General features: G+C 40.6%; 1 protein-coding gene across 5 annotated transcripts in view; it reads right to left on the bottom strand.

The window, feature by feature from the left end:
- Positions 1–3261: 3261 nt before the first annotated feature.
- The window catches only part of NDUFAF6 (NADH:ubiquinone oxidoreductase complex assembly factor 6), a 45401-nt gene continuing 34950 nt past the window's right edge, over positions 3262–13712 (bottom strand). For all 5 annotated transcript variants that reach the window (XM_043979732.1, XM_043979733.1, XM_043979734.1 and 2 more), the window contains 2 exons: positions 12940–12996; positions 3262–3400 (listed from right to left, as the gene is read on the bottom strand). In XM_043979732.1, the coding sequence (XP_043835667.1) occupies positions 3272–3400; positions 12940–12996 (186 nt within the window). In that variant the 3' untranslated portion in view covers positions 3262–3271. The remainder of the gene's footprint in view (positions 3401–12939; positions 12997–13712) is intronic.

Raw genomic sequence — 13712 nt, forward strand, 5'->3', positions numbered from 1 at the left:
GTAATATATAAATGCTAGCTATTCTGATTTTTAAATATATCAAAGGGCATTGTAAACCATAAAGCTATATACAGTAAATGTGTATGTGTGTGTATATATATATATATATATATATATATATATATATATATATGCACACACATATACTGTGTGTACATGTGTATGTATGTAGTGTGTGCGCACGCACATGTGTGCGTGTGTGTGTGTGTGTGTGTGTGTGCTGCTACATCTCTGTTGGCAGCCAGAATGAAGCAGTGGGCAAAAAAAATTTTTTTTTGGCAGGGCAATAAGGATTAAGTGACTTGCCCAGGGTCACACAGCTAGTGTCAAATGTCTGAGGCCGGATGTGAACTCAGGTCCTCCTGAATTCAGGGCCAGTGCTTTCTACACTGCACCACATAGCTGCCCCAGGGCAAATTTTATTAGTTCCAATGTTATGTCCATATTTGTCATGTGGCAGCACACAGGTTTCTTAGAATATTATAGCCTGATCTTTCAATGATGATCAAGAGAAGGGCATCTGTTGCTTTTACAATTGAGAATTTCATAAGATAAACTTTTAAACCATTATTCCTAGAAAACAATATTCCATCTAGGTTTCCCTAGTGTACAATATGCTATATGAATAAATGATTGTGAGTTCAGAACAGCATTTGCATTCAGAGAAACCAAAAGAAGCATTCTCTCACCTGTGAAAAATGAGTATAAAATCTGTTTCTAACTTACTTCACAAGGCTTTTGAAAAGGTTATTGAGAATGAGGCTTTGAGGCTTTACAGAAAAGATCTGAGTATCACTGCCAGACAAGTCTTTTGTTAAGCAAAGAAGAGGTTGAAATGTATGTAGAGATGCTTTTGCCTCAGAGTCAGATTAAAAAACCACTAAGTACCAACTTTATGCAAGGCATCACACCACGCACTCTTTAACTTAACCATTGGCTTTATAACCCCAAGACAGTACTTATGAAGTCTTCTATAATTTAACAAGAACAGTTTTTCTAAATAATCAGAGAAGAATGTTTGGTCTCAGAGTAGGGAAATTTGATTGGGAATTAGGAGTTCCAAAGTCACTCATTCCAGTACTGACCTGTTTTGTTAAGATGCTTAGATGAAGCTGTTTTTATAATTATGTGAGTGCTCCCTCCACTAAGAGATTCCCGTGTCTCCATGTCTTCCTAGCCTGTGTGATTCTTGTCCTTTTGCAAATCCTTTAGAGCAGAAGGGTCATGCCCATAAGACTTCCGAATGCAGCCCAAGCCAGATCAAAATGTAATTGGGAAATATTTAATGAAATAAAAAATGAAACATAGGCAATACATTTTAAAACTATAGGCAAAACATGTAAAACTAAGTATGTAACTGGTGTGATCCTCATGTATGGATTAGTGGGTCCCATTTCTATTTAAGTTTGAGACCATTGCTTCTGTGAGAAAATAATAGGGGTTTTGGGATGTCCAGGGGCCCCCAAACCACACCTACCTTGAAAGCCTTGTTCCCAGGATCTGAGCTCTGACATCAGCATGACTGTGCCCAAACTGCCCTCAAACCCAGTGAACCAATAGATTTGAGTGATGCTAGCCAATGAGCTTTGAACAGTGTTTATGGGCGGGCTCTGCTCCTGTCCTCAGTGAGCTTTGGCGCGGAACTGGGTGAGTGCAGAGGCAGTATTTTCTCTCTTCTCTAAGCTTTCCTATGTTTCAGAGGCACGTGTTCTCTCTTTACTAATATCTAATATACTTTAACAAATACTTAATGCCCAAAACTGGTGCGGTAGCCTCTAATTTCTAAGTAAAAAATATATTAGAAACCCCAGCTAATTTTCCCTACACATGGGACAGAAATAGGCGACCATACATTTAATTTTAAACATCACACTTCAAAGGACCAAGTTAAGGTTAATGGGGCCTCCCTCTGGTTCTTTTGGCATCTCAGGGATACTTAATGCAACAAAGCATTTGAGTTACCTGTTGTCTCACGCCCTTGCTACATGACTAGCCCCTTTCCTTCCCTTCCCTGGTCAGATCACACAATCTTAGAGTCAGACAGGATTTTACATTAATCAGATCCTTATTTGTGTAGGGATACCTTTTACAACTATTTCTGTGAGGGGCAGCTAGGTGGCGCAGTGGATAGAGCACAGGCCCTGGAGTCAGGAAGACCTGAGTTCAAATCCACTCTCAAACATTTGTCACTTAACCCCAATTGCCTTCTCTCTCTCTCTCTCTCTCTCTCTCTCTCACACACACACACACACACCCACACACACACCCCTAACTCTCTGAAAATCTGTCCAGCTGATACTTAAAAATTTACAACAAGGGCAAGGCCCATTGCCACCTGAAGCAGCTCCTTCTAATTTTCGATGGCTCCAATTGACTGGAAAACCATCCTTACTTCAAGCTGAAATCTACTTCTATACAACTTGTGTCCATTGCTTCCAGTTATGCAGCCTGTGGCTGAGCAGAAGTCTAATCCCCCTTCAACAAGTGTCTTTCAAATATTTGAACTCAGTTGAATATATTAAAATTCCTTCAACCAATCCTCATGTGGCAGGATTAGGCACCCTCAGTTTACACTTTTACTAGCTGCATGACCACTGCAACCTCATTGAGACTCCTCACCTGTGAAGGGGTAAAACTAGATTGTGCTCGTATCAACATTCAACAAGAGAGGGCAGCTGTGGCATAGTGGATAAAGCACTGGCCCTGGATTCGGGAGTACCTGAGTTCAAATCTGGCCACAGACACTTGACACTTACTAGTTGTGTGACCGTGGGCAAGTCACTTAACCCTCATTGCCCCACCAAAAAAAAAACACCACTCAACAAGAGAAGATATTGTTTTGTCAGAAGCATGAAGATTTTGTGTGAGCCTCACACCACAAGTGATACTGTTCTGTAGAGAGTTATCTAAGCAACTAATACAGAAAATCATGAGATGTAGCCTACCCCTGAACAACTTAGGTTATAGGCTCTCGCCAATTTTCTCCCCCACTGTGATTTATGTTAAATTAAAAATTTTACAAAAAGATGAATAACACATGCTATGAAATGTTTAAAGATTATTTAAATATTTTAAAATCAGGGCAGCTAGGTTGTGCAGTGGATAAAGCACTGGTCCTGGATTCAGGAAGACCTGAGTTCAAATCTGGCCTCAGACACTTGACACTTACTAGCTATATGACCCTGGGCAAGTCACTTAACCCCCATTGCCCCACCCCCACAATTTAAATTATCAAGGAAAAAATGAGCCATCTTGGTACTATAAATTGATTTTAATATCTTTTTTTCCAAGACCGAATATAGAGGTGCAGTGCTAATAATGTATTCTTCTGCTGTAATCGCGGATGGAATACATCAAAATCCACTCTTTGAATTTTTTCTAAATAGTCCTCCAAAGCAACCTGAAAATGGAGAAGAGAGTTTAGTCAGTACAACAGTAAAACATTAGTCATGTGAAAGAAACTTGAGGAAAATTACAATGATTATCATAATTGGCAGATAGGTGATGTGGATATAGTGCTAGACCTAGCATCAGGATGACCTAAAATTCTTTTTTCCCCCTCAATAAATACTCCTTTATTTAAAGTTCTGAGTTCCAAATTTTATCCCTCCTTCCCTCCCCCCTCCCTATGGATGACCTAAAATTCAAAGTTTTCTTCATACTTTTTAACAGCTGGATATCCTGGGTAAGTCACTCAGCCTTAGTTTCCTTATCTACGAAATGGGAATAATAGCACCTAACTCACAAGTTTTAGAGAGCACAATACTATATGTAAAATACTTTGCAAACCCTAAAGCACTATGTAAATGCAAGTTACTGTTGTTTGTCCTATCATTTGGACCTCCTCTGGTAAACTTAAGGCAACCCAGACTGGTGGATCTTTTAATGAGGAGGTAGCTAAGAGTTCTCAGATCCTCCTTATTACTTCATCACTGGGGAAGGGCAGGTTAGGAGAAGCAAGGTTGTTGTTGTCTGTCCTTACTTCTTGAAGAGGGCCATGACATTGGGGTGATGTCATGACTTGCAGTGAACTGGATTTAAGTGAGGGAGAACTGTGCAAGGTCACCAACGTCACTCTCTCTTCCTGAGCCATCTGGGTCCAGTGGCAAGATATAGATTAGGATGAATGGTAATGGCCCTGAATGGCAATTGGCATTTGGGGTTAAGTGACTTGCCCAGGGTCACATAGCCAGTAAGTGTCTGAGGTGAGATTTGAACTCAGATCCTCCCAACTTCAGGGCCAGTACTCCATCTACTTCACCACCTAGCTGCCCTCAAAAGCAAGCTGTTATGATGATGACAAAAACTGTTTCAGTGTTAAAAGAACCTTATATGACCCTTCCCTCTTGTTTCATCAAGGAAACACCCCGTGTTCCTTGAAAAAACAAAGGGGGGACTGTAACGATTGGAGTGACGCCACCTGCTGGAGAGTTACTGTAGGAAAGCTCCACCATGAGGAGAAGGCGTCTGAGGGCAAGCCATGGGGCTTTTCTTTGGCGTCAGGAAGTGACATTTTCTCGTGGGTACTGTCTATCAAAGCTACTAGCCATTTAGCTTGGAGCTGTGTGTGCATGTGGACGGGATGTTCCCAGTTTCACAGGAGGCTTGTGGGAGGAAGAAGGGGTAAGGCTGGCTATCTCGCTCTCTTTCATCAGGACTCTCATGGAGAGTGGAGCAGAAATGCAGGCTTCCTGAGATAGATAGCTGAATCTGGGCCTCTTTCTCTCTCTCTTCACCAAATTCTTATTCTCCTTAATAAATGCTTAAAAGTCTGAATCTTTTTTTTTTTTTTTAGTGAGGCAATTGGGGTTAAGTGACTTGCCCAGGGTCACACAGCTAGTAAGTCTTAAGTGTCTGAGGCCGGATTTGAACTCAGGTACTCCTGACTCCAGGGCCGGTGCTCTATCCACTGAGCCATCTAGCTGCCCCAAAAGCCTGACTCTTGCTAAAGCTTATAATTTATTGGCGACCACTCATTAGATATTTTAGACAGACTAGCTAGAATTTTAGCCCCTTACACTCTGAAATATTACACTTAATCATTTTTAAAATGTAAAGTTGGAATGGGATAGGAATTAGATCCATGTTTTCTTTGGAATAAGGAATTCCTACATGAAGAAACTCCTTTTATTGATGAAGGTCAACATCTTCCCTGAAACTTGAAGTCTTTGCTGCTTAGGGCACTGAATGATTTAGTAACTCATCTAGGGTCCTGCTGCCAGGATATGTCAGAGGCAGGGCTGCAACCCAGATCTTCTTGGCTCTTAGGCCAATTCTTTATGCACCATATTTTGCTCTCTCTCAGCAAGAACATAGATGCTTTGAATACATTTAGTTTATGAAGTTGTGAGGAAATAGGGAATGGTCTCCTCTCAATAAGGATATAATAGTCACCATTCAAATTACACTGGACCTGTTTGAGGACCAAGGTCTCAGTCCCCCTCCTTTCCCTCTAGCAAACAGATCACATGGTTCGAGGAGCCCTGAGCTGGTCTCAATAAGGTCCTCTCCTGGGCTGTGTCCATATAAAGGAAGATTAAAGAAATGTCCCTGTGTCACTTCCCCCAGTGGCTAAGAACCCAAAGAATAATTATGGAAATTAGGGTTAGGAATACTTCATTCTGGTAGATTGTAATCCTTGAGTAATCGGCCTGTGATGAAAAGGGGGAGGGTCCATTCATGTTAGGGACTAGGGTTTAAAATGGGGTCTGTGAGCCCCCATTCTTTGCACCCACCAGCTGCACAGTGGGTTGCCCATTCTCAAGAGAATGACAATAAATGAGCCTCTGACACATCTGCTGAGAATTATTGAGCAGGAGTCGTTTTCCTCACAGAAGTGAAAGGCAGTCTGATGTAGTGGATACTGAGCTGACCTCAGAGCCAGGAAGGCTTTCATTGAAGTCTTGCCTGTGCCATATCCTGGCTGTGATATTCTGTCAAGTCAATCACTCGGATTTCTAAACGATTCTCTAAAACTCAAAGCTGCAGAGAAAGTGCTAACCTGTATCAGTGGTAGGAGTTTCTTCCTCTGGGAGTTCCCAATGAAATCACAGGTCTGATCCTTATCACTACCCCTTGTCTCTAGCCTACATTCCTGCTAAAAGACTCAACCAGGGGCAGCTAGGTGGCACAGTGGATAGAGCACCGTCCCTGGAGTCAGGAGGACCTGAGTTCAAATCCGGCCTCAGACATTTGACACTAGCTATGTGACCCTGGGTAAGTCACTTAACCCTCATTGCCCTGGGGGGGGGGGGAAAAAAGACTCAACCATACAGGCATACCAGAGGCCCCTGTGCCCCCTGCTGCCTCATTCCTGCTCAGCCCTGAGGCTTGGCTGCTGTCAGCTCTGGCCTCTCATGCACTGTGGGATGCATTGGGGTTTTGTGTTCCCCCCAGCATATCTGACAACTTCCCATTGCTTTTTCTTGCCCAATAAATGGGAGAGGATGGAGAGATCACTGACTGTCTCCATCCCAGTAGGGTCCTGATTGAGGATGTTCTCCAGCTCAGCTGCTGTACCCAGGCCTTTCTTCAGGGTCTCCTGACCCTGGTCCCATACCTATATGTGATCCTTCTCCCTTCTGGAAAGCAGCCTCCTTGGGCCTTTGCATGGCCCATCTCTATTTGGTATGAGGCTAAACTTCAAGGGAGGATTTTAGAGAGTAATCTTGTGCCTCTCTCAATGAACTTCCCTCCAAACATTGACACTGTAGTTGGAGTCAACTGTTTATTGCTCATCATACTCCCATCCTCTTGATTTTTTATTTTTTTTTTGGTGAGGCAACTGGGTTAAGTGACTTGCCCAGGGTCACAGAGCTAGTAATTGTTAAGTGTCTGAGGCCGGATTTGAACTCAGGTCCTCCTGAATCCAGGGCCGGTGCTCTATCCACTGTGCCACCTAGCTGCCCCTTACTCCCATCCTCTTACCCTCACCCCATCTCAGTGATCCTGAATGCAGCTGCCTATATATAGACCACCTCTGTTCCCCATTCTCTACTTGTTACTGCCAGAAGCCTCTACCCACTTCCCTATCTCAATCCCTGGGAAAACCAATTACACTATTCTCCAACCTCAAGATTCCCTTGCCCCTTTGTGCTATTTCTAATCCTGCCAAGCTCCAACAATAGATTACTCCCACAATCCATTCCTCTGTTCTTAATCACTTGTTGCTGGACAGAACTATAAGAAATCAAAAAGCCGTGCTAAGTGGGCCCACTACAAATTTATATTATCTAATCTCACTACAGTTAGGCAAACATTCTATTCCACACCGATTCACTACCCTCATTCTCAGTGGCTATTCCAAATTTTCTTATCTCTCCTCAAATCTCTGACAGCGTTCCTTCTCTCATTCTCTCAGTCAAGGACTTTGCCTCATACTTCACCAAATAAGTAAAATAAAATAAATTAAAATAAAAAGTAGACCATTCATCTAGAGTTCCCTCTTCTTCCTCATCTCCCATCATTCAAAAATTTCCTTCCACTATCTCCTCCTTTAACTGCTCTCAGATGAAGAAATGGCTCTGCTCCTTGCCAAGACAAAACTGTTTACAAATGACCTTGGATTGTCTTCTCTCCTGACTTTTTCAGCAAATTGCACACACCAACACCACAGATGCTAACAAAGTTATAAGTTTTCAGATAAGTTAATTTTTTTATACTAGCCTTCATAAATGTCAGTTATTACAAAGGAGGTACACTTTCATATACAAAAATATTCTCATCTTGAAGAATTTTAGGATAGTATCACTGAAATTCACTGAAGTGACATTTTTTTTGTTTTGTTTTTTTCAGGGCAATGAGAGTTAAGTGACTTGCCCAGGGTCACACAGCTAATAAGTGTCAAGTGTCTGAGGCCAGATTTGAACTCAGGTCCTCCTGAATCCAGGGCCAATGCTTTATCTGCTGTACCACCTAGCTGCCCCCAGACATTTCTTTTTATAACCATGGAAGTACATGTACCTTATTTTAATCCATGTACCTTATTTTAATCTCATAAAATCTTAAGAGTTGGAAAGAAACTAGAAAGGTCATCTGATCCTCTACCCAGTTCAGGAACACTACTGTGACAGGAGGCTCATAACCTTAAAAGTAGTCTATTCATTTAAAAATAATTCCAGTTGTCATAAACATCTACTTCTCTGTAAATTCTATTCATTGGTCATAGTTCTATCCAATGGAGACAAAGAGACCAAATATCTAAAGCCCTCCCCATCCTAAAGTCTTCTCTCTTCCAGGCTAAACATTTCTAGTTCCTTTGATGATCGACGCCAGAATGAATATAGGAATTGGGCTCAGGAGATCTGGGTTCAGTTTTGAGCTCTGACACTTCATAGCAATGCTAAGTCACTAACCTCCTATGAACCTCAATTTCCTTATCTGTAAAAGAATCACGCAACTCTTTACAGGGTGGCTGTGAGAAAAAGTCCTGTTGTGTAATCTAAGATACCATGTAAATGTCACAGAGTAATAGATTCGGAGCTGGAAAGGACCACCCAGGTCCCAGTTGACCCTACTTAATTTTGCAACTGGGGAAAGAAACCATAGAGGTAAAGTAATTTGCCTAAGGTCACACAGGGTAATAAGTGGTAGAGATGGGAATCCAAATCTTCTGATTCCAAAACCAGCTTTTCTACTGTAGTAGTAGGCTTCTGCCAGTCACGGACAACCATGGATCAGTGCCTTGAAGAGCCACAGGCCACAGTGTGGCTGTGCAGTCCGATACGGGAGCCACAGCTCCTGCCGCAACGAGGGCATCAGAAAACTGCGCTCTCTGTTGCCTGTCGGTTCCTGTGACTCATTCGTTTTTCTTCCTCCCGAGCTTGGAGGCCCACCTGAGCTGCGCACAAGCTGCTCCTGAGTACTGAACTCCATCGGGCGCAGTCCTTGGCCATTTCCTCCCAGCTGCCAATGTCTATTCCCAGAGCCCTCAAGTCTCGCTTTCATACATCTCTGTACGGAAGCTGGGGGCGTCCAGCAGGTCTTTGGCCTGAGGCTAACTGTTAAATCCTACCTCTGCAGTCTCCAATTAGTCTTTTCCTATCCATTCCTTGTGCTGCCAATCTGGTTAATGACCTAATTACCTACTGGCCTAGACTGCTGCTCTACCTCCTCACTGGTCTCCTTGCCTATAGTTTCATTCTCCTGCAATCTGTCCTATACTAGACAGGTAAAAGTTTCCTAAAGCACATGACTCCTTTGTTCAAGTAACTCCCCATTAAATTGGAAATAGAGACTCACTCCTCCATAGAGTCTTTGAGACCCTCTGTAAATTGACCTCAATCTGTCTTCACCTCTCATTACTCCCCTACATATAACCAACACTTACACGCCAACACGACTGCTTATTGCACTATATAGACCACATGGAGATCTGTTGATGAAGTTGGCAAGTAAGATAGAAAAAACTTCAAGATGTTTGGTAGAGAGTGCAAAACAGCAGGTGTTTTCAAATATTTGAAAGCTTGTCATGTGAAAGTGGTATCAGACTTCTGGGTTGATTTCAGAGGAATAACTATGAGCAATGAGCAGAAATTCATAGGGTTATAAATAGCTGGAAGAGATCTCAGAAGCCAACTAATCCAAACCCTCTTTTATAGATGAAGAAACTAAATGAGACTAAGTGATCACAGGCACTAAGGGTCAGAGATGGGATTTTAACCCATAGCCAGTGCAGAGGGACACAACAGATTTAGGCTTGCTTGATATAAGGGAAAAGGTCCCAATCATTAGGACAGACCAAGAACCTAACAGCCTGCTTTGGTGAGTTGTAAATCTCTTTTCCCCAAAGGTCATCCAGAATGGATGATGACTATTTGTTAATCATTTTTTTGAAGAGTATTCTGTTTGGTTACTGGTTGGATTAGCTGACTTTTGAGGTCTCTTGCACCTCTGAGATTCTGGGAATTCAATTCCCTAAACATGCCCTACTCTCCTGCTTTCATGCTTTTGTTCATGGCAATCCTTCTCCCTGGAGGGTATTTTTCTCTCCTTTGAGACCCAGTTTTAAATGCGACCACCTCTCTGACGTCTTCCTTTGAAATCCCATAGCACTCTGAATCTCTAGTACTATATTTTCACACTATACTTTGTATTATAGTATGGTTCTGTACCTCCTTCAAAATCTTTCTATACTTTACTAAGTGACTTAATGAGAGACATGGCCAAGCTTCTAGTAACATACCTTTCCAAAATTAACTAGACTGGTCCCTGAAAAACCATTTGTTGCTTATCCTTTCTAGTTAAATGAATGAACCTTCCAGAGTTTGCATTTTACTAATACATCCTTCAAGAACCCACCTTCATACCACAATGAGGGAGTAGGATTTCAGTGAAGGGTTTTACACACAGTAGGGGCCTTAATTAATAGTTAATTGTGTCATATGAAACTAACAGAATATTATTATGCCATAAGAAATTATGATTATGGAGAATTCAAAGCAGCATGGAAAAATATGAATTGATAAACTGACAATAGGGGGCAGCAAGGTGGCACAGTAGATAAAGCACTGGGCCTGCATCCAGGAGGACCTGAGTTCAAATGCAACCTCAGACACTTGACACTTACTAGCTGTGTGACCCTGGGCAAGTCATTTAACCCTCATTGCCCCACCAAAAAAAAAAAAGGGCATTGATAAACTGACAAAATAAAGTAAGCCTAACCAGGAAAACAGTATATAAAATGACTACTACAATGTTAATAGGGAAAAAAAACAACAGAAAAAAAGCGAAACTAACATTTACATTTATGAACAAGCTTGGTCTGGAAGAAGAAATAATAAGAAAGTATACCTCCAATTCTTTATTGCAAGAGTATGGAATATTAAGCATATTGTCAGATTCAATTGATAAGTTAGTTTTGATGAACTGTTTTTTAATATTTTGTTACAAAAAATGGCTCTGGGCAGGGGAGAGGAGAGGAATATATTCAGAAATGAAGGTGATGTAAAAACAAAATATGTCAATAAAATTTAAATCAAAAGTTGTTAGTAGTGGATGAAAAGAACATATTTATTTGTGTAAGCAGTTAGATGGCTTGGTGGAGAGTGCACTATACCTAGAGTCTGAAGTTCAAATCCTGCCTCAGATACTTACTAGCTCCATAATCTTGGGCATGTCACTTAATCTCTGTTAAATTAAGCTCAACAAATATTTGCTTTCTATATCCTTTACAACTCTTACTGGTATCTCCTCTAGTTTCTATCCCAGTTTATTAATGTCCTTAAAATACAATGTCCGGGGCAGCTAGGTGGCACAGTGGATAAAACACTAGTCCTGGATTCAAGAGGACCTGAGTTCAAATCTGGCCTCAGACACTTGACACTTACTAGTTGTGTGATGCTGGGCAAGTCACTTAACCCTCATTACCCTGCCCCACCCCCCAAAAAACCATAATGTCCAGCACAAAGCAAAATACTCTAGATGTGGCCTAATCAGGGGAACAGTACAAGAGGATAATTGTCTCCCAGGTTCCAGATGCTAATTCTATTAATTCAGCCTACATATTCTGGAGGTTCTATCACACAACTAATCCATAGTCAATTAATCAACAAACATTTATTAAATACCTAGTGTATGCTAAGCACTAGGGTATGAAGATAAAAATGAAATAATCCCTGCCCTCAAGGGAGTTAACAATCTATTGGAAAGAGACCATATGTACATACACATAATTATATATAAAATAAATATAAGTTAATTGGGTCCTCCCCAATTAGGGGAGGGACTAGCAGTTGTAGGGACCAGGAAAAGTCTATTGAGAGCTGAGCTTTGAAGAAGACTATGGGTTTTAAAAGGCAGAGATGAAAGCAGAATGCATTATAGCCATGAGACCTACACAAAGACCTGGAGACAGGAGATGGAGTATCATACGTGAAATGTGCAAGCTCTTTTCTGTGTTAAACAAGCTTAATCTACAATGTAATTAAATACAGCTGATTTTCTAACTAAGTGTAAATCTTTACATTTATTCCTAATAAATTGGATCAGGAGGTCTTTTTTTTTTTGATCAGGAGTTCTTAACAGTTCCCTTGGGCTGCTTTCTCAGAATAATGCTTTTAAATGTTTTAAACACACGGGATTATAAGAGAAACCAATTATATTAAAATAAAGATGTATTTTTTTGTTACTGCCTAAATTCATGGACCCTCTGAAATCTAATCAAACTTCTTGGGGGTCCATGAAGCCCAGATTAAGAACACCTGTATTAGATTCATCTTATTTTTCCAACTACCAATTCAGATCTTTCTAAATCTTGATTCCATTTGCCAGCATAATGGTTATCTCCTCCATCTTTGTGTGGCTTACAAGTTTAAATAGAGTATAGTCTTCATCTATGTCATTGATAAAAATTGAAAGGGAAAAAGACCAAAGGGAAAAGATAAAAAGTTTTTTGGGGGGCTGACAGACTTTCTGTATTTAAGACTGATTGGCATTTACTATACCACTTCTTCCTTCAATATCAGTTGCATATTTATTCAAACAAACACAATAGAATATAATAATTCAACACCTAAATTACAGATTTCTACACTGATTTAATGATATTTTATTAATGATCTGTATGTGTGCCATATACATATGGTACATAGTTTACACAGTTTGCCTTAAAACACAGCAATCTGTGAAATGATTAGAATGTTACTGTGTATTATATTTGTAAATTCATCATAGAAAACCTACAACTGAATGATGGAAAACAGAAGGAGGAACTAGGGATGTTTTAAAATATTCTTTAGGGAGACAGAGAGTTGTTCATTTCTTTATAAACTCTAGAGGGCTCATCATTCTTAAAACTTAGGAAAACAGACTAAGAAAAATAAAAAATAAAAACCAAAAACAATCAACATTGCAGACATAAATTTGTAGCAATTTTCAAACATATAAAACCATATATATCTAGTCCCCAAGCACTGTGCCATGGTCTGTTATTCTACTTACCGTCTGAAGAAAAGCAGGAAATGCTTTCACAGGAACACTGTTCTGGAAGGATCTGGCCTAAAGAGAACAAGGAGAGGAAACTGACAATGCAGAAATTCTCCTCAAAATAAGTGAATAAAAAGTTCTAAATCCACACAAAACAAATCTATCAGAGAAAAGTCACAAAATTGTAGGATTTCAGAGTTGGGAGGGTAGTTAACAGGTCCTCTAGTTCAACCTGTAATTCAGAATCCCCTCTAAAAGATCCTTGATCAAAATAGAGTGATAACAGAGCCTTTGCTTGAAGAACTTGGGGGCTGGAGAATCCACTGCCACTCAAAGGCAACCCACTGCACTTTGTTTTGTTTTGTTTTGTTTTTGTTTTTGTTTTTTGGTGAGGCAATTGGGGTTAAGTGACTTGCCCAGGGTCACACAGCCAGTAAGTGTCTGAGGCCGGATCCAAACTCAGGTACTCCTGAATCCAGGGCCGGTGCTTATCCACTGCGCCATCTAGCTGCCCCTAACCCACTGCACTTTTAGACAACTACAATTGTTAAAAAGTGTCTTTTTATATCGATTCACTTGTAAGTTCCATCCACTTTCTGGCTAGATAATCTTTGAAAAAAAGAAAATCAAGCTTTTCTGTTTAGATAGATCAGAATGTTACTAGAGTTAAGAACCTCTGTAGCCAAACCCAGAGAAAAAGAAGCTAAGATTTTAGGGAACTCCTTTGTGATCTAACTGATTAGCTTTGATATTTCTTATTATTTGTCTTCTCTTGGGCAAGTAATTTG

Source organism: Dromiciops gliroides, chromosome 1, assembly GCF_019393635.1.
Source record: "Dromiciops gliroides isolate mDroGli1 chromosome 1, mDroGli1.pri, whole genome shotgun sequence".
Lineage (NCBI taxonomy): Eukaryota > Metazoa > Chordata > Mammalia > Microbiotheria > Microbiotheriidae > Dromiciops > Dromiciops gliroides.